The following is a 19,918-nucleotide window of genomic DNA, read 5'->3' on the forward strand; positions in this document are numbered from 1 at the left end:
ATGAGTCTGCAGAAATCCTGACAATAGAAAAAAAAACAAAACAAAACACATTACACCAGATCTCAACCATTAACTGTTAATATGCATCTGAGTATCAACATTTCCCTCCAATTTTAGCTCTTACATTTCCCTATGCCATCTTTATTAATATTAGAAAAATCAGATATATTCCTACATCAGTGAAACTGCAAACAGCATTGCACTTATCCATAAATCTTTGCAGAAAAGTGGGAAGTCAGATTTAGTTTCTACTAGTTCCAGAATTATTTTTGTAAAATCATGAGGCATTTGACTTTTAAACGCAAACAAAGTACATTACACAACATGGTTAAAAGTTCTATGTATGCTAATTATAGTTTATTACATGAGCTCAAATCCCTCAACTAAAAAAAAGCCAATTCAGCTTCATGTCTGACTGTGTGAATTAGTTTAGTCATACACTGACCTCCTGTAGACAAGAGGACTAACTCCAACAACATTAACAGTAAACGTTCTTGGAAGAAAGTGCCTCAGCAAAAACAATACATTATTACACTATGGCAAGAACCAAAACAGACAGCTCAATTTCCCACGTTCACAAATTGAGACAGACATTCTTAACATACATTTCAGACCATTTTGTCTAATGCAACCTACTTTGTTCCAAATATGCTCACTTTACTTTCAAAACAAAGATCATTTCTTGCAGTCTCATACACTCACTCCCCCCCCCCCCTCCCTCACAACTCACAGTTGAACTCTTAGCAGCAAAAATCCCTTACATAAGGAAGTAATTAGCAGAGACCAGGGGCAGACTTCCTCTGGCATGCTTCTTAATGCTGAATGTCCCCAACACCAACTCTGTTGTCACTCATCTCCACAAAGAACAGGGGAAAGGTCAAGAGAGTGAGGGAAGGAAATTCTCTTTTACAAATATGACTGTAGTAGAAAAGGGCTTAATTAACTTTATCTCCTGACATGACACTGGGCAGTGAAAAAGGACGCCGCATCCCGTTTTTTGTTTGATACCCAAAAGTAATGTTTATGTATACAGATAACCCACTTGCAAAGAACACTGCTACATAAATCTTACACCGAAGGCATGACATAACTAACCAGAAAAAGATCAGCCATTAAGTACTATTTAACCAACTCATGAGAGAACTGATCTGGGGAAAATAAATAAATAAATAAATAAATAAATCTCAGCAGCTGGCTTTGTATCTGCAGCTTTACAACTGATGTCTTGTCTGCTTTAGTAGCAGTAAATGCTGACCACACTACTGCCTGTGCTGAATGTTTACACTGTCTTGGCATTCCAGTTGGGAAGCAGGGAAAATCCGGGTCAAATTTAACTGGAGAACTTTCATGACCTCTGGCCCAGACTAGACTCCAGAATGCTAAAATGCATCTGTGTCACTTCTACATAAAACATGCAATGCATAACTGTCAGCTACATGCAACAAGGTCAAGGACACAGGCAGCTAATGCCAAACTACATTCAAATTCCTTGTACTTTTACTTATAAATCTGAGTGTGACCTTGAAATAATTAAATGCAAACAATGGTTTGAAGGAGAACACCCTTAATTACCCGCTTCATTAGACACCTTTTGTTCGGACAAATCCAAAATAATAAAATCAATGGTGGGCTTTCTTTGTGCCATTTTACTAATTATACATCGCAATGAGTTACATTTAGTCACATTTGATTGAATTATGTATGCTGTCCCACTGCCATCTTTCACAAGCTTTATTTCATTTGACAAACATGATCATTTTAATTCTCTTATGCAGTGTGTCTTCATTCAGGCAGCTATAAGCAGTGCAAAATATTACACTGCATTTGCATTTTCCTCCAAGTGAATAATTGGAGGAATGCAACTGGAACATTGGAATGTAATCCATATGCTTAACATATCAGAATAGCACGCGTGGGCCTATTTACACAAATATACAGATCCCATTTAAGTATTGAAGCCAAGCTCCTTACTATAAAATTTTGCAGTTTGAAGTAGCATGCCCCAAATCCACCTGCAATTCTCATCCGATATCTAGGGTTACCAAGTTCATGTCGACACTGGCTTATATATGCATCAAAGCAGCCCTAGCTAGCGTTCTTCAAGAAATTCTAGTTCACACAAGTAAAACATACCATATTTCATGTCATTACTAGCAGTGAAAAATAAGGAGGGTAGGGGGGTGTCAAGTCTCCATAATGTGCTTATACTTGTCTACTGTTCATGTAACGTATACTGTTAACTAATCGTTCATTAGGCTGTCCCATTGAGAATATCAAAGCAAATGATGTAATGACAGAATAAGCATTCTACCACTCTCCAGTACATGAATCTTTTCAAAGACAAGCTAGCCTGTATACTCAGTCTGAATTCCATTTTACACTGACTGATGGGACAGCCAGCAGCGGAGTCAGATAGATGATCAGAGATGTGGATGTGCTCATAGTAAACGACAGGTGAAAGATGGGCCATTAAGAACTGCAGCAAACTTCTCACTTTGGCTCAATGGACAGATCACTTGTGAAAGGTGCAACTGAATATTCAGCTGCAAACATTTGCAACCCCCCCCCCCACACTTTTTTTTTTTAGAGCTCAGACAAAAATCACATTACACAAGCCTTCAAATGGTCAAAAAGGTGGCTTGCACATTACAGGCCACTTCCTATTTTCATGCAAGAGACAGTAAAGTAAAATCATGAAGCCCTTTTATAAAATGTTTGTTTGTCCAGTAGAAAGACTTGGCACCAACATATTTATAGCCATGAGCAGTATTTTCAGGTAAATAAAGACTAGGATTAGAAGGTGATGCATTTGTGAGCATACACTCAGACTCGCCATCAATAGCACTAATATACTTTATTTGCTAGCATGACTTGGGTCTACTTCTCAGAGAACTTTACAGTGCTTCAAACATTTGACTTTACATGAAATTGCATTTGCTGACAACTGAATTTCAGTAGTAACATTATGATTACGAACAATTATCTTTCATCATTGAAAGACAACCAAATATGTATACAAGTCCATTATTCTCAGGTTTACACAAAACACCAGTGTTGACTAAGTGCACTTGTCAAACATCCAGCAGTGTCTCTCAAACTGGGGTCTGTCATCTGGTACAAGGGCAAAAAGTACATTGGAGCACTTTTCTACACAAAGCACTTTGTACCCACGTTTCATACAGACAAAGCAAACACACAGTTAATATGTTAAGGCTCCTGTGAAATTTCCTTTTTAATACTTGTATTAAGCAGCTCTCATACAACTGTGGAACATGGGCTTCACAAAGCACTTACAATTGTGATGGGTGCCTATTGCTCTGCATTCTGTATAATTAAATACGGAACGCTCTCTCAAAACATACCTTACAACCAAACCGGTTAAATTCTAACCTGTCTGATATGGCGGGAAGTCACAAAAACATACAGTGCACGTGTCACCCTTGATTGGGTCTGCGAACCACTGGTTTATAAATTTGAACTGTGCATAAAGTACAAGAGAACGGTTGTTGCCCGTATGGTAAGCATGCAACAAACTTGCCCCAGCCTCAAACTTGACTGTAGCAAGAAAACCAACAGCTTCCCCCCAAAAGTAATGCCTCAAATTATTATTAATTGCCATTACCCTTACTACAAGACACGTAACTATGAGAAAGGATGTAAAATATCGTCTTGATGTTGTTTTACAGATATTTGCAATGAACTGCAACATTGTTACCTTAAAGTGCAAACTCTTAAGTGTCCATTTGAGGCAAGACTATGAGGAACAAACGCGAGAAGAACTGGTAGGTAAATACAAATACAAACTCGCTACCAATTTAAATCGGAGTAAAGGAAAACGTACACAGTAGACAACACTGCTGTCATCCATGCAAATGCACGTCACTTAATTGTGCAGCTCCGTTGTGCCCCCTGGTTCTCGCTCACCGTAACTGCACCCGTGCAGGATCCAGACCGAAGCGAAGAGAATTTCAACAAAATGGCGGTTCTGCCATCGTCACGTGACTCCTTTGTGTTTTGCAAACCAATTCCTAGCCAGACAAGCTAATACAACACGACTATTCCAACCAAAACTGTCAGATAACATCTTATTTGTCGTGTACAGGCTAAAACATTCGGTGCACTACGCATAGCTGACACCATTTACCGTGAAGAAAGAAAACGAAGGGCGGCCATTTTGTGCAAACTTGCGCAGGCTGTAGCAGGGCGCTCCTTATATTAAAAAAAATAAAATAAAAATGTGCACGTTATAAATCTACTGCATTTAAAAACATACCGATTCTTCTTCCTTCTCCATCCCCGTTGGCATCTGTGGTACTGCCCGATTAATAGAGGCATATTCGTGCAGGTCTGGTAAATCCTCGCAGCGGAAGACGGGTAGGGGCTTGGTAGCGTCCAGCGCCCGTGCCCGAAACGACAATTTACTCATTTTTATATCGAAAGATTTAGCATAAATCTAAAAGGTCCCCTTAAATTCACAGACGAAATATGTAACGTTCTCATTGATGAATCTGTTACGTTCTTCGAAGTCAGCTGATTGACCCGATTTCAAAATATGCGTCCAGTGAGAAGAACGGAGCCGGAAAGGCCCGGATCTTGGTCGCTCTCTCTCGGTCTCTTTTTTTCCGTGGACCCGCTCTGTCTCCCTGGTTCAGCACGCCATGGCCAACATGGCGGACATTAAAAACTCTAACTCTCGGTTTGCTTCCTGCGGCCCGACCCCCCTCCTCCTCCCGTTCACACCAGCCATTCCCACTCGGTGTAGCACGCGTGCGCGCCCGCGACGCCCTGAGGGTGGAGGCGGTGGGGGATGGGGAACAACGCACACGCTCCCAAATAAACAGGATTTTATACCGGCTCCCACAACTGGCTCAGGTAGGCCTTGTCCCGCTTCCACAGCTGGTTTATACTACACGTGGAAAATTTCAGTTATATACAACAATCATAGTCACATATTGTCCATTATATATAAATTATATATAAATAAATAAATTGAATCGACCTTCACAATATCAAATACTAAACTGACAACAACGGGATAAGATATTCAAATTAAAAAGAAATCTTAAAAATCACAAATCTCCACAAACCATTAAACATCGCATAAAATTGTAGCAGTACATGTTTGGAAACACAATCTTAAACCTGTGCATTCTATTTAGCTTTGGGTCATTACATGACAAACTCAAATAAACCTGTTAGTATTAATTACAACAAATACGATGCGGGATACGGGGCTTTAAATGCAGGCCACTTGCATTGGTGGACGTCGCCCTCTGCTGGATCACATGGAAACAGCAGTTACAGTTACAGTGACGCATTTGCGTAGCCTGCTGACCACGTTGCTCCAAGTGGGTTGGGAAGTATGGAAAATCAAAACTGCAACATTAAACACCATATAAACGACGTAATACGCATCTTGTCCAACTTTCCTAATATATGTTTGTCATTATAAATAATCGTTATTATGGCATAGTGCTGCAGTCGTTGTAAACTACTTTGCCTTCTTATGCTTTTTCTGCATGGTCCATCACTGATGTATTAGGATGCGCCATGTTCCCCTGTAGATGTTAAATAAAAATCATAGTAGTTCCTTCTCACTTATGTAATACTTTTTGGGAAAATAAGCAAACAGCGATAGTATTTATTTCCATACAATATGCACATTTTTAATCTTTTGGATCTTTTTTTTTTTTAATTCCAAATCATATTATATCATTTTTTTTGTACATACCCCAACCCCCTCCTTTTTCTGTGAATCCCTTCCTTGCAGGTATTCTTCTAGCTCACCTGAGCAAAAGCAAGGTGCCAGCAACACCAAGCACATGAGGATTCCCAGGGAGCATACAGTGTGTGATATGCAAGTTGTTCTCCATAAGAACATCCACCAAATGCTGAAAATGTAAGTAAGTGTAACAGCATCCTGTCACTGGGCCTCACAGTTTCCTCCATATACTTATGTGAAAAGGGCATCTCCTGCCACAGGGATAACATGAATATGACCAAAAGGCATACTATACAAACCAGACTGGAAGGGTATGACTCACCTTTAAGCCTCTGTATCATAGTCTTGACAGATGTGCCCATGCAAAATTATATCCAAATTAACCATTGGGTTGGATCAAACAGGGTCTACAAAAATGAATAGAAGAAAATGGGTTTGTGGATACACTGGATACAGGAAGAAACTGCACACACAAAATAAATAAATAAAATCTAAACACTACACAATAAATTTGAAGGAAACACATAACCTGCATTACAGGTTGTCTACAGTGCCATAAATCACAAGGAGACTTTGAATGCCAACTTGAAACTTCATTTCAGCCATAGAATAATTAGCCTACCAGCCTTCATTATAAAAATGTGCAGCCTCAATAAATATAGAATTTACAATGCTAAACAATTCCAATGTGAATGCACATCTCTTGCTCCATTTTATGTATGCCATAACAAAAACCAATGAAAGAACCTGCTGACTGTTCTTTTGTATAGTCAGTTGCACCTAGTTGCTAGATTTACATAGTGTCACACTTAATACTCTCTGTGACTGCACAAAATGGAGGGGGTAGTCTAATACACAGAGGTGCACATCACAGGCTGTCAACACATAGTACTGTGAAAAGCACCATTAATCATGTATTATTAGACTGTTCAATTCTGGAGTTGGAGGATGAAAGGGAGAGAGTGAAAGATGAAGCAAAGAAAAGGCAACACATTGATAGATGCACATTTAGTAGGTGCCAGAGCCAGACCTGGAGATGTCAACCTTTTCCAAATGCAATATTGTATTTTAGCTAACTGTCAAATATGTGTTATGGGAAACACTGCCCTCACTGCTCAACTAATTACTGGCAATTTGTGGTCTTCATTACAGTTAATAGTTTACTTATTAACATTTCTAGTGATGTTTTATATCTAGTCTAAGATTTCACTTATCTGCACCTTAGACTATAGTCTAATTGAAAACTGCCTCATATAGCTCAAGTAAAAGCGAAACACAAGACCTGCTAATATTCTACAATTCAGTGATTGCTCTTGCAGCTCAAAATGAAAGGCAGGGATCAATAAAGTCTTGATAATATAGCATCAAACTTAATAAATATTGCTTAGATTTGAACTAGGCCTAATTTCAAGTAGTCTCAAAGAAATAAATAAAAACTGAACTGCGTTTGATTTCCCAAAAACATTAATTGGTGTTGATACTGGATTAAAAAAAATTGAAATGCTCAAATATCTTGAAGAATTTAGCAATGGAAGTTTAACAAAACCTTTCATTATGTAGCCCTTGTAAGGTAGCTTTGAAGCTTATTTAAGAAGTGTAAATCTGTAAAACATTTCAGTAATAGAAAAGCTAATGCATTCTGTTGGGTAAAATTGGGACTTAAAGACTGTTTTGTTACTCAATTTGCAGGACCTTTAAACATTAGAAATGGCTTAAATATCTAAATGAACCTCACTAAAGAGGTGAGTTAAATAGAATGCTAAACAATTCCAATGTGAATGCACAGCTCTTGCTCCACTTTATGTATAACAATCCATTTTTTCCTCACGTAAACACTTAAAACCAATGAAAGTACCTGCTTCTTTTGTACCATCAGTTGCTAGTTGCTGAATTTGCACAATTAATACTCCCTTTGATTGCACAAAATGGAGTGGGGTAGCCTAATACACAGAGTAATAGTTCACAGGCAAGAACATTCTGATTATGGCCAACACTGGCATTGACGAATGCAACATTGTTTTATTTCTCAGCCATTTTACGAAGAGAAAAATGTATATTTATATAATATTAAATATCACACACACATCTATCTATCTATCTATCTATCATCCATCTCTTTCTCTCTCATATCTATCTATCTATCTATCTATCTCCATCCATCTCTCTCTCTCTATATATCCATCCATCTATATCTATATCCATCCATCCATCTCTCTCATATCCATCCATCTATCTATATATCCATCTCTCTCTCTCATATCTATCTATTATATATATATATATATATATATAAAAAATCTATACACAGATATATGTGTATATCTATCTATCTATCTATCTATACATCCATCTCTCTCATATCTATATCTATATCTCTATATCTATATCTCTATATCTATATCTCTATATCTATATATCCATCCATCTCTATAGATATCTATCTATCTTACAAGGAACTACTGCAGTAGTAGAACATTGTGGCAATAAAGCTAAAGCTTTTTGCTAAATCAAACACCAAATACAAAATTACATTGAACAATTGGTATTGGGTGGTAGCCTATAATCAAAACACTGAAGCAGGGAGGCACTATTCCAACAAAAAGATTCTGACTTTCAAAAGAGATTCAACTTTGAGTGATTAATGTTCATGGCTATTATCTATTAATAACATCACTGAATAATCAATTACGCCTCAATGATACTGAACACTCATGGGCAACATAAGTAATTTTATGTGGTCAGGCAATTTTGGACTTATTACATGTTCTTACTTCCACACTGCAATGCCATTTAACATGTTCCTGTGCCAGTGACGATGTGCATTAGAGGCTTTTATTAAAAGCCAAAGGATCCGCCTCTAACTGGGCCTCAGCTCCGCCTCCCTATCCTTCCCTCCTTCTTTTAACGTGGTAGTTTTCCCAAAATGGTCATCCGAAAACGAAAAAAAAAAAAAGAATTAGCTAGTTCTGGTGAAATACAATGAAATCTTTAAACACACACGACACACACTTCAAAGAAAGAAAGACACAGACACCCCCTCCCCCCCATCTTTTGCACCCTAGACAATGTGGCTCCAAAACAAAGGCCTCCCCCTTCCCCCACTGCATCAGACAAAACTGGGGCAAAACTGAGAGGGCCTTTCTGTGCATTACAGATAACCAGGACCAAAGATTAACGCAAAGAATGTGGCCAACACCAGCACTAGACGTTTTAAAGTAAAGGCCGATTAGTGAAAAAAAATCCAACTATAAATTAATGTATATCGACTTCCGCAAACTAATTCGACGCAAAGGTTCCTAAATAACTAAATACGACAAAATATAAAGGCCGTAATAACTAAACCACTAGTCCCGCCTATCTAAGACAACTAGCTACTGTACGAGCTGCAATTAGGTAATGCGAAAGGGGCAAGAAGGGGCAATCCCGTTACATTTATTCAGATTGAAAATCACCCGTGCCACGCTAACTCGGGAAAAAAATGCTTGTTGAGCAAAAAGACTGAAATGTCGTCGACCGAACTGATGCAAGATCAACTATGATTTAACTTCTCGCTCCGGTAGTCGCTGCATTTGTCGGTCACGGCTGAAGCACATTCATGGCGTCGCCATCTAGTCGGTTTTGACAGTAATTAGCTAGAGCCACTACCCATCAACACACGTCAAATTAAACTGTTAAAAAGCAAATTAACTTTACAACCGCTCACTCGAAACAATATGGCGTGAACGGTCTATAAAACTACTCTACTGTGCATCCTCACGGTGGTGAAGCCTGAGGAAGTTGGACGTAGCAAAGAGGTTCGCAAATCTACCGCCGGAAATCGAACACAAAGCGAACAGACAGGCAACAAAAACATATACAAAGTTTCCATTGCCACGTTTTACTTAACAAGGTCTGTGTATCCCAAAATAATCGTAAAACACCCAGTTGTCGAATACTGTAACGCGTAAAAGGAAACCATTTGATTGGAAACCACGATAGTGTCCACAAGCTGATTAAAATATACATCGTTTTAACATTATTTGCATAGGAGCGACACGGGCGAACTAACATGAGGTAATATTGGACAACAATTACAAATAGAAACAAACAACAAAATAAGTTATCTTCGTCTACGACCAAATTGGATTAGGGAAACTGTACATATTTTAGAGCGTCTGTTAAGACATGAATTTCTGTTAAAGGCTGGTCATTTTTTTAGTTTTCTAGCTCGCTAGGCCAAACATTTTAAAAGGAAATCGAAGGTTAGGGCGACATTATGGGCCATGCCAAGAAATTCCTATCGAGGTAAGCTAAGATAGCTAGGGTTAGCTACATCTGGCAAAACTGTTCAGCCTTGACCTCATTTCACTGGATACAGCTAAACTTACTATTATTAATGTGGGTGAAATAGATTACATCTATTAAACAAAAGAGTTATTAGTTTTGTTCATGAAAAGAGTAACTTACCAGTTTAACCACTAGGGTGGATGGTGACAAGCTAAGCTACCTGACCATATGAAGACTGCAGAGTTGGAACTGAGAGCTTGAAGACAACAAACGCTATGCAGCAAAATCCTCGTAGAATATTTCCGATTTTCTGGGTGATCCGTATTCATTTCTACTTAATTGTCAGAAAGCACACATACATAAATGAGTTTAATAAACTAACTGTCGACTAAAGTCGTTATAGGCGTTTATGATCACTCCAGCTGACCGACTCATCGTCCGATCTGGGGTTAACAACTTGGCACTGGCGATCAGACGCTCGCTGATTGGTCGTCATGTGGCACCAATCACCTGTAGAGAGCAACAGGGCTGGCGTGCACGTGTGGAACAGCCGAAACCACACAACCAAGGAGTTTATTGTACATGGGCTATAGATTTATTCAACTGCCTATGTTATCGACTACCTGAAATTCTCAGTCTAAGACATTTTTAAAATCTAACAAAGAAGTGCAAATCAAACCTTTTTACTTCCGGTATTTAATAACGTGATATGTGATTGTTATTATATTGCGTTTTACCTTTCCATTTCTTTTACTTATATTGCTCATTGTTTTATACTATATTAACGTTAAATGGGGAAATATGTGTATTTCTACTACACAAATCCTTCATATAGTACAGAATGGTTTAAATAAATAATTCCTTTTACAAAAGCACAACTGCATCATGAGAAAACAAGATAAGTATTATTATTAGAAGAAACAATTTTCGGGGTATACGCCAAAACATTTTGTTTAGGCTAAACATTATATTTTTACGGACCGATATACATTTGACATTTTTTTGTTGAGCATCTGAGCATCGGACAACATTTACGTAATTTCTAACCTGTTCTGGACAGGGATGCATTTAATATGTAACCAATACACACTGCCTGGCCAATAAAGGCCACCACCGGGATTTAACTAAGCAAATAGGTAAGAGCCTCTCATTGGATAATTACTGCATGGGTGATTATGTTTCAGCTGGCAACAAGTGATTTAACCCTAACTGATGCAGTGAGTAGTTTCTCATTTGTTAAACAACCATGTGGAAAACACATCCTGTGGTCGTGGAAAAGCTATTAATCTGCTTCAGTAGGGTCAAATTATTGGCATACATCAAGCAGAGAAAATAACTAAGGAGATTACGGAAACTACTAAAATCGGGTTAAGAACTGTCCAACGCGTTATTAAAAAGTGGAAGGATGGTGGGGAAACATCTTCTTCGAGGAAGGAATGTGATCAGAAAAAATCTTGAATGATCGTGATTGTAGAGCACTTAAACGTGTGGTCAAATCAAATCGTAGAAGAACAACAGTAGAACTCAGGGATATGTTTAATAGTGAAAGTAAGAGCATTGCCACACGAACAATGCGAAGGGTTGGAACTAAACAGCTGTATAGCCTTAAGAAAACTACTTGTCAGTGAGGCTGCTTCAATTTGCTAGGAAGCATAAAGATTGGACTCTGGAGCCATGGAAGAAGGTCATGTGGTCTGATGTGTCCAGATTTACCCTGTTCCAGAGTGATGGGCACATCAGGCTAAGAAGAGAGGCGGCTGAAGTGATGCACCCGTCATGCCTAGTGCCTACCGTACAAGCCTGTGGGGGCAGTGCTATGATTTGGGGTTGTTGCAGTTAGTCAGGTCTAGGTAGCATGAGACATTTTCACACATGGACTGGTCACCACAGACTTCAGAGCTGAACCCCATTGAGAATCTTTGGGATGTGCTGGAGAAGGCTTTGTGCAGTGGTCCAAATCTCCCATCAATACAAGATCTTTGGGGGGGGGGATTAATGCCACTCTGGACAGAAATAAATGTAACATTGCAGAAGCTTGTGGAAATGATGCCGCAGCGAATGTGTGCTGTAATCCATGCTTAAGGCGGTCCAACTATTTGTGTGACTTTTTTTTTTTTTTTTTTTTGGCCAGGCAGTGTGTATTATTAATTAGAAATACTATGAGAAATTGTTGGCATTTTGGTAGATACCTAAAATGCAAGAGTAATGTCACTCAAAATGTTTGAAGAATTGAAGTTGGTGTAAGTTAAACTAATTAATGATTCAAAAACCTATGCATTAACAGTAGAATTTAGGTATTATTTCATTCTTCCAGTACATTTATTTTAAGTGTATTAAGACTTTCACTTTTGACATGTATTTATGTATTTTTAAAAAGTTTTTTTTTTTTTTTTCCCCCATAAAACCTGAGTGTGTTTGGATATATATTTTAACACATCACCAAGGAATGGGCTAATTTTCAAAAGGATTTTTTTAGTTCAAGCTGATATGTCTGTGAGGCACCAGCCAATTGAATTGTTCAGAAGTTTTTGTTTTGGGCACAAAACATGGCATATATGGGTGGCATTTAAAAATAAAGGATATGACATAACATCAAAAAGCAGAATGGGCCTGTCGACTTTAAATTTCCTAGAGCCTGTTATGGAAATGTTAGAGACGTTAATATTATTTAGGATGTTCAGTGTATGCCTTCTCTCTGTTGAATTATTGCACTCAAATGAAATATAATAGTACATCATTGTCTTGTAGTCATGTATATTAGCATGGCATTAATATTTTTGAATAGGAATGTAATATTTATATATAGTTATTACTACTGAATCCACTGTTGTGTTCTAAATTATGATACAGTGCTCATGTACAGTAGGAGCTGTGCTGCAGTATATGTACAGTTAAAGATTATTGCTGTGTTATGCAATGCTTGCTCTGGGGAGCCTGGCTCTCTAGCTGACTTCCTGCGCTCCCCTCCCCCTCTCGTTCTCTCAGCTTATCCCTCCAATGCCACCTCCCTCTCTCTGTGCCCATTTTTCTCCTTCCACACTTTCCCTTTGCTCCCCCTCATCTGTTCCTACTTATCTCACTTAGGGTTCTTGCATTAGGCTAATCTTATGCACTTTCAGTTCAGCGTTATTACACAAAGAAAGAGAGAGTTTTGTTAGTTTCCTAACATGTAGATATAAAATAATAACTGTTCTGTTCTGTGCAGTACTATGATTACTTAAAAATTGTGATATTGTCTTGCCACAAAACGTAATACTCTACTGTAAAATCACTCGCATTCCTGTATACATATGTTTTGTGCACCACCTTGTGATCAATAGAGGAAACACACTTTTAAAAAACTTGTTGCAAACAATTGAATCTTATTCTAACTAATTTAAACAAGAGGCAAGCTGCTCATGTGTGTCCTCTAGGTGGCAGTGCTGCGTTATATGGTGAAGAAGCTGGCGCTGAAGTTTATAAACCACTTTCTAGAATCTTCTCTGTGAAATCTGCTCTGTGGAAGTGTGGATGTCTAAATAGTGCATGGATTTCCATTTTACTTTGGGTTAATAATGGTTTTGAATTTGTTGATTGTGATATTCCACAGTAGTCACATGAAATTGGGGCTATATAGAACACCTTTATTACACACGGGAAGGGTTGAATATTGTCTCTGTTCTGTTTTTCTTGCAGCAAGAGGAGCTTTACATGGGTACTGTTCACACTCTCCCTGTGAGCTACCCAGGAGAGCACAGATGAGCTCTGTGTGAGGGAATGATAAAAGGCAATAATGAGATTAAAGAGGTTCACTACGGTACTGAGCAATACTTCACCTTCACCCTTCAACCGCTTACAGTGTTCCATGGATACACATAAATGGCAATCAGGATTAAAGACCAATGACCATGGAAAAAAGTTAAGGAATAAACAAATGAATAGATGAATAGATGACTGAAGGAGTGAGTGAAAAGTTAGGAGGATGTATGCATTATGAGATTGAAAAGAATATGAAAGAATGAAATGAATGTGCAAATTCTCTTATGTAACTACTAGGATGGGCAGATGTCACATGTGAGTTTCTGAGAGGGGCTATCTGGGCAGGTGCAGGTACTACTCTCACAAACACCTCTGGCATTGCAGAAAAAGCTGCCAGTTGACACACACACACACACACACACACACACACACACACACACACACAAATTCACACAGGAAATTCATATACAGTTCCACTAAAGCCAGGCCAATACTCAGATAAATCACACCCATATGCCATGCCCTGAGGAGCAGGCACACAAATGCATATGGCACTTATCGTTTTCAAAACATGATATATAACTTTTTTGCACCTTTATATTTTATAGATGAAGCATGTACAAAGGTCAGAGACAAATAAAATATTTTGATTAATTAATCAAAGACTCTGTCCATTCTCTTTTTCCTTGCATAAGCAGACCTGACCCCGTTATTGGTCACAGCACAATTTAACTTTTTGTAAAAAAAAAAAAAAAAAAAAGAATTGTTTAAAATGATTAAAAAATAAGTATAAAAAAAACCATCCTTATTTTGTAACTCCTTACACAAGCGCACACACACACACACACACACACACACACACACACACACAGTTCCCTTCACAGTGTGCATGTGGAAATGCTTTTACTTTCACTATTACATATATCCCTGAATTCTACTGTTGTTTTTCAACGACTTGATTTCAGCACACGTTTAAGTGATCGCCGATCACGATCATTCAATATTTTTTTTCTGACCAAATTCCTTCCTCAAAGATAATGTTTCCCCACTGTGGTTCCACTTTTTAATAATGTGTTGGATGGTTCTTAACCCGATTTTAGTAGTTTCAGCAATCTCCTCAGATGTTTTCTCTGCTTGATGCACGCCAATAATTTGACCCTTTTGAAACAGATTAACATCTTACTACGACCACAGGATGTGTTTTCGACATGGTTGTTTAACAAATGAGAAGCTACTCATTGCATCAGTTAGGGTTAAATAACTTGTTGCCAGCTGAAACATAATCACCCATGCAGTAATTATCCAATGGGAGGCTCTTACCTATTTGCTTAGTTAAATCAAGGTGGTGACCAGTTTGAGAACAGGGTGCACATGCACATGCATGCCACGCAAGACACTTATGGCACATCATACACATATTCACCTTCAATACCTGGCTTACTATTCTATAAATAACTAAAAATAGTCATATTCTAGTTTTATTAGTTGTATTTATATGGATAAAGACGACACTGACCAGTCATAAAACTGACGTGATTAACACTGGTTATCTCATTGCAACGACACCTATCAAGGGGTGGAATATATGAGGTGAAGTGAAAAGTCAGTTTTTGAAGTCAGTGTGTTGGAAGCAGGAAAAATGGGCAAATATCTGAGTGCCTTTGACAAAAAACAAATTGTGATGGCAAGATGACTGGGTCATCTGGTATGTTCCTGGTATGTAGTCATTAGTACCTACCAAAAGTGATACAAGGAAAGTGAACCAGCAACCAGGTCATGGGCACCCAAGGCTCACTGATGAGTGTGGGAACAAAGGCTAGCCCTGTCTGTTCTGATTCCACAGAAAAGCTACTGCAGCACAAATTACTGAAAAAGTTTAATGCTGGCTATGATAGAAATGTGTCAGAACACGTAACCTTGCAGCTTGCTGTGTATGATGCTGCATGTCTGCAGCCTGGTCAGAGTGCCCATGCTGATCCCTGACAACCACCAAAAGTGCCTACAATGGGTATGTGATCAGCAGAACTGCAATGGAAGATGGTGGTCAGGACTGATTAATTATGTTTTCTTTTATACCATGTGGATGGACACTTTGTACTTGGGGACAAATAGTCCCAGAATGCACCATGAGAAGAAGGCAAGACCATGAAGGCAATCTGATACTCTGTGCATTGTTCTGCTTGGAAATCTTGGGTCCTGGCATTCATGTGGATGTGACTTTGCAGCTACCTAAAAACTGTCTCCTTGACGGGTCAGAGCTATTTTGATGGCAGGAAGGGAACCTATACATGTAAAAATTCAGCAATGTTAACATTTTTATTGTTTTAAGGTTAATGATCAAACAGCCTTTTTCTAAGTAGTTCAAAAACCTGTTCTGGTGGGCTTAGTTCAAAGAGATGCTGGGCACCAATCGAAAACATCATATTATTAGCACATTATTATGTTTATTTACATATTGCTAATGCTCTTTACATATTGTTACATTTTAGTGGATTAATTCTTGTAGATTATAGACCTTCCCAATTTTTATTTAAATTCGTGACTGACCCTTTTTGTTTGGGACGGGAGGAAAAAACTCTTACAATAATTCTATAATACTATTTTTAAAAATATGTTTCATGTATTTACCACCATTTAAACCACTTGTCTAATATTGTATAATTGCTACATTGCCATCTTGAGTATCAGAGAATGTCTGACTTCACACAACAAATATGACTTGATGTTGAAATTGAATGACAGACATGCCAGTGAGGTGGGTTGTGGTTGGTGCAGGGTGGTGGTATGTGAGAGGGAATGATTGGAAAAGGGAGAGACAATACATCAGCATGAGAATAACAATGACTTTTATTGCTTTATCATGAGCAGATCATTTTGAAGAAGATCCAATTATCACATTTAGTACTGACAGTGTAAAGCTCTGTGCAATACTGGACCCCCCACCCCCCACCCCCCACACACACACACATACACACACATATTCTTCATGATCTATGGTATAGCAGACAGTTTGTGTATTAAATCTCAGAGTGCCATCTCTGTCATAGAGTACCATCTATCACAACCAAAAAAACAAAGGGAAACCAAAGAACCTTCAGCCAAGGCCATGTAGCCCCACCAGCAACCTGGGGAGTAGTGACTTCAGCACCACTTCTCCTGCCCATCACTGGGCAATACTATGTCAACTAGTTGTTTTCACTTCATAAAACATGCTTTTTTTTCCATGGACGTACTTTTGATCTAGTTTGCTCTGCATGTCTGCGAACTACTGACATATCTGGAAAACAATATATATGCTTCCTTTGATCTATGCAACTATTTTTCTTTTTCTTTAATTTTTTGAAAGTAAAATCTCTCAAAATTATAATTCTCTGGTGGGTTCCAACTACATTACCTCTTCTACTCCCACTTCCTCTGTCTTCATAACTTCCACCCTCCATTCCACAGTCTGTCTCTGTACAGCTGACCTTGTTTGTTCGTTCTGCATTGTTGAAATCGTCATACTCTCAACTTGCTCCCTTGATCTTCATCCTTCCACTTAGTGCCTGCTTACCTACTATCTCCTACCTCACTCATTCAGTTACTGTCTCTAGGTTCTGTTCTGTGTCAAGAACTGCAGCTATTACTCTCATCCATAAAAATCTGGCTTGGTCCAAACCTATCTTGATAACCACAATGCCATCTCCAGCCTCTATTTCCTATCCGAAGCCATTGAACGTATTGCTGTTAATCAGTTCCACGCTTGCCTGCAATATAATGATCTTGTGAACCCCCAATACAGATTTTGTCCACTCCACAGTACTGAAACTGCTCTGCCAATGATCACCAATGATCTTCTCACAGCTGCAGACTCTGGAGCCTTCAACATCATTCTTAGACCCGAGTGCTGCCTTTGACAAGGGTGTCATTCTGCCCTTTTCCTGAGGCTATGTGAACTGGGTGTTGAAAGCTCTGCTTTGGATTGGCTCACCTCTTACCTGATAGACAACAGCTCATCATACTCTCTGCCTACACCACATCCACCTCTTCTGTCACTCAAGGTGTCCTCCAAGGTTCAATGCTCGGACACCTTCATCATCTACATATTCCACCTTGGCCACATATTTCAACACTTTAGCCTGGCCTTTCACTGCTATGTCAATGACACTGAAATCTCAACACCAACTCCTTCCATAATTAACCCCTGCAACATACTGCCACCCCTGCCCATCAGCAGGATTGATTAGGCATGGAATACATGTGATGGCATTACACAATTAGGAAACAAAACGATAAATGTATTTCATTAGTTACAGAAAAAAAGCAATAGATTACTGGTACCTTTATAAAATATGGTGATTACTAGTTGGAGTACATTACAATTTAACAAGGATCACTTACTCTCCTGCCATTTTTAAAAAATGATTCCAACTGAGTGAATGGTTCCCACCCATGCAGTTGTACTGTAACAACATCAGCAATGACTGTAGCCTGTGTTCATTTAAAGGGTTCAAATGTGTACCATGCATTCTGCTCCTACCCTGGATGCATTTGGGTTCTTTTACTTAATCAGACATGCATTTGTTCACATTCCCCCTGTTTCTTGTTGCAGAACAGTGTTTTTAATCTGTATATTCAAACAAGGTATATTCCAGCCACAGGTAGGGTATGAAGAAATTATTTTTTTTTTCATCAATGTCAAAACATTTTATGCTTATCTAAGTTTACACTGGTGGAGTCAGTTTAATAGAACTTGGCATTCTGTAGAAAAGGGCCTTGTCCCCAGCATAAGGGGAAGGGTTATATTGTTTCTATGGACAACCTTTGCACAGCTGCTGAGTTGTTCATGAGTCTGCAGAATGAAAATACAGGAGCTTGCGGGAACTTGATGGTGGCCGTATTTCCTGGCACTGTAGGGGACTAGTGTTCTGAAACTGTTTGGCAATGAGTTAGGGTAATCCAAAATAAATAATATCTGAGTTAAAAAAAGCATAACTTTTTCATGCTCAAGATGACAAAAACCGAATTTAATGTTTCAAAATCCATCCCCAGCAAAACACACGACAGGTTTATGTCTCTCCCCCTTTGTTCATAACCTTGGAATCACATTTAATCATTCCTTCTCATTTGATGCCCACATTACATCCACTGTCAAAATCTTTCTTTCAGATCCACAACCCTGCCCATCTCTGGCCATGCCCCTTCTATTCTGCTGCTGAATCCAGTCGCACAGATTACTGTAACTCTTTCCTCATTGACATCAGCTCCTTGTTCCTCCATAAGCTCCAGATGGTTTAGAACCCATTGCAGTGTCTTTGGGTAAAAGAATATACCAATACAATTAAAATGTAGTACTATTATTGTTATTACTCCTCACTGGTTGAGTGAAGAGGCTATCATTGCTAGCCAGGCCCAAACTGTTCTGATAGGAAAAAGGACAGAGCAAAGGGTGGAAGCATCTGTGCAGTTATGCTGCTGTAGAGGATAACTATCTGATCTACAAAGGCCCCAAAACCAAGCAAGCAAAAACACAGTATTTTTTAATCTTCTGTCATCTGCAGAGGAACGGCCACTCAAGATATGTGCAATAAAACAAACAACAACAATGAACACAAACAAACAAACAAACTAACAACCCCCATATACTATACAGGAATTTTGCTATAGAGACGCCATCATATCCCAGTGCACTGTGAAAGTGAAATTAATATAAAACAAATATGAAAACAAAAAAAAAGTGTCACTAGATCTCTGGGTTGTGAAGTTTTAAGCCTGATTTATTTTCTCCATTACCAGAGTTGCCTTGAGAACTGCCCAAGCAGCACAGCAATGCAAGAGGAGTCATCAAGGTCATGTACTAGGAGGTGAGGAAAAACTATGCACTCAGCATGCAAAGCTCCAAGCAGGATCCCTAAGAAACCCTCAAATCTAAAGCAAATCTTAGCATTGTGATAAGGTATGTTTGTAACGTGCGGTGGCCCGAGTGCTGCAGGGCGAGGGGCAGGATGCACAGACTCCACTGACTGGGACATACATTTATTAACATAGCACACTATCGGCACTCACAAGATTTACACACTAGGAACATGAAACGGTTAACGTTAGACAGATACAAGAGTACATTTTACATTAACACGAAACATCCACACATTACGGCTACAATAACCAACACCCTGCACTCTTTGACATGGGTTTATATACATTTAGATGAAC

General features: G+C 38.7%; 1 protein-coding gene and 1 long non-coding RNA gene across 3 annotated transcripts in view; one reads left to right on the forward strand and one right to left on the reverse strand.

Moving 5' to 3' along the window:
- The window catches only part of epc1a (enhancer of polycomb homolog 1 (Drosophila) a), a 28,433-nt gene extending 17,987 nt beyond the window's left edge, over positions 1 to 10,446 (reverse strand). Inside the window, exons 1-2 of one of the 2 annotated variants that reach the window (XM_035533384.1) lie at positions 10,169 to 10,446; positions 6,045 to 6,129 (exon numbers count right to left, since the gene is read on the reverse strand). Coding sequence is in view for 1 of the 2 variants with exons in the window: in XM_035533383.1 (XP_035389276.1) it covers positions 4,274 to 4,426 (153 nt within the window). In the remaining variant the exon portion in view is untranslated. Of the gene's footprint in view, positions 1 to 4,273; positions 4,717 to 6,044; positions 6,130 to 10,168 lie in introns of those variants that run through there. The other variant, XM_035533383.1, reaches the window with a different exon arrangement.
- Positions 4,746 to 19,569, forward strand: LOC113576446. The gene is made up of 3 exons (XR_003410513.2): positions 4,746 to 4,872; positions 5,771 to 5,899; positions 19,502 to 19,569. It is a non-coding gene; the product is annotated as an uncharacterized LOC113576446 (long non-coding RNA).
- Positions 19,570 to 19,918: the final 349 nt, after the last annotated feature.

The sequence above is a fragment of the Electrophorus electricus genome, chromosome 14 (genome assembly GCF_013358815.1).
Source record: "Electrophorus electricus isolate fEleEle1 chromosome 14, fEleEle1.pri, whole genome shotgun sequence".
NCBI lineage: Eukaryota > Metazoa > Chordata > Actinopteri > Gymnotiformes > Gymnotidae > Electrophorus > Electrophorus electricus.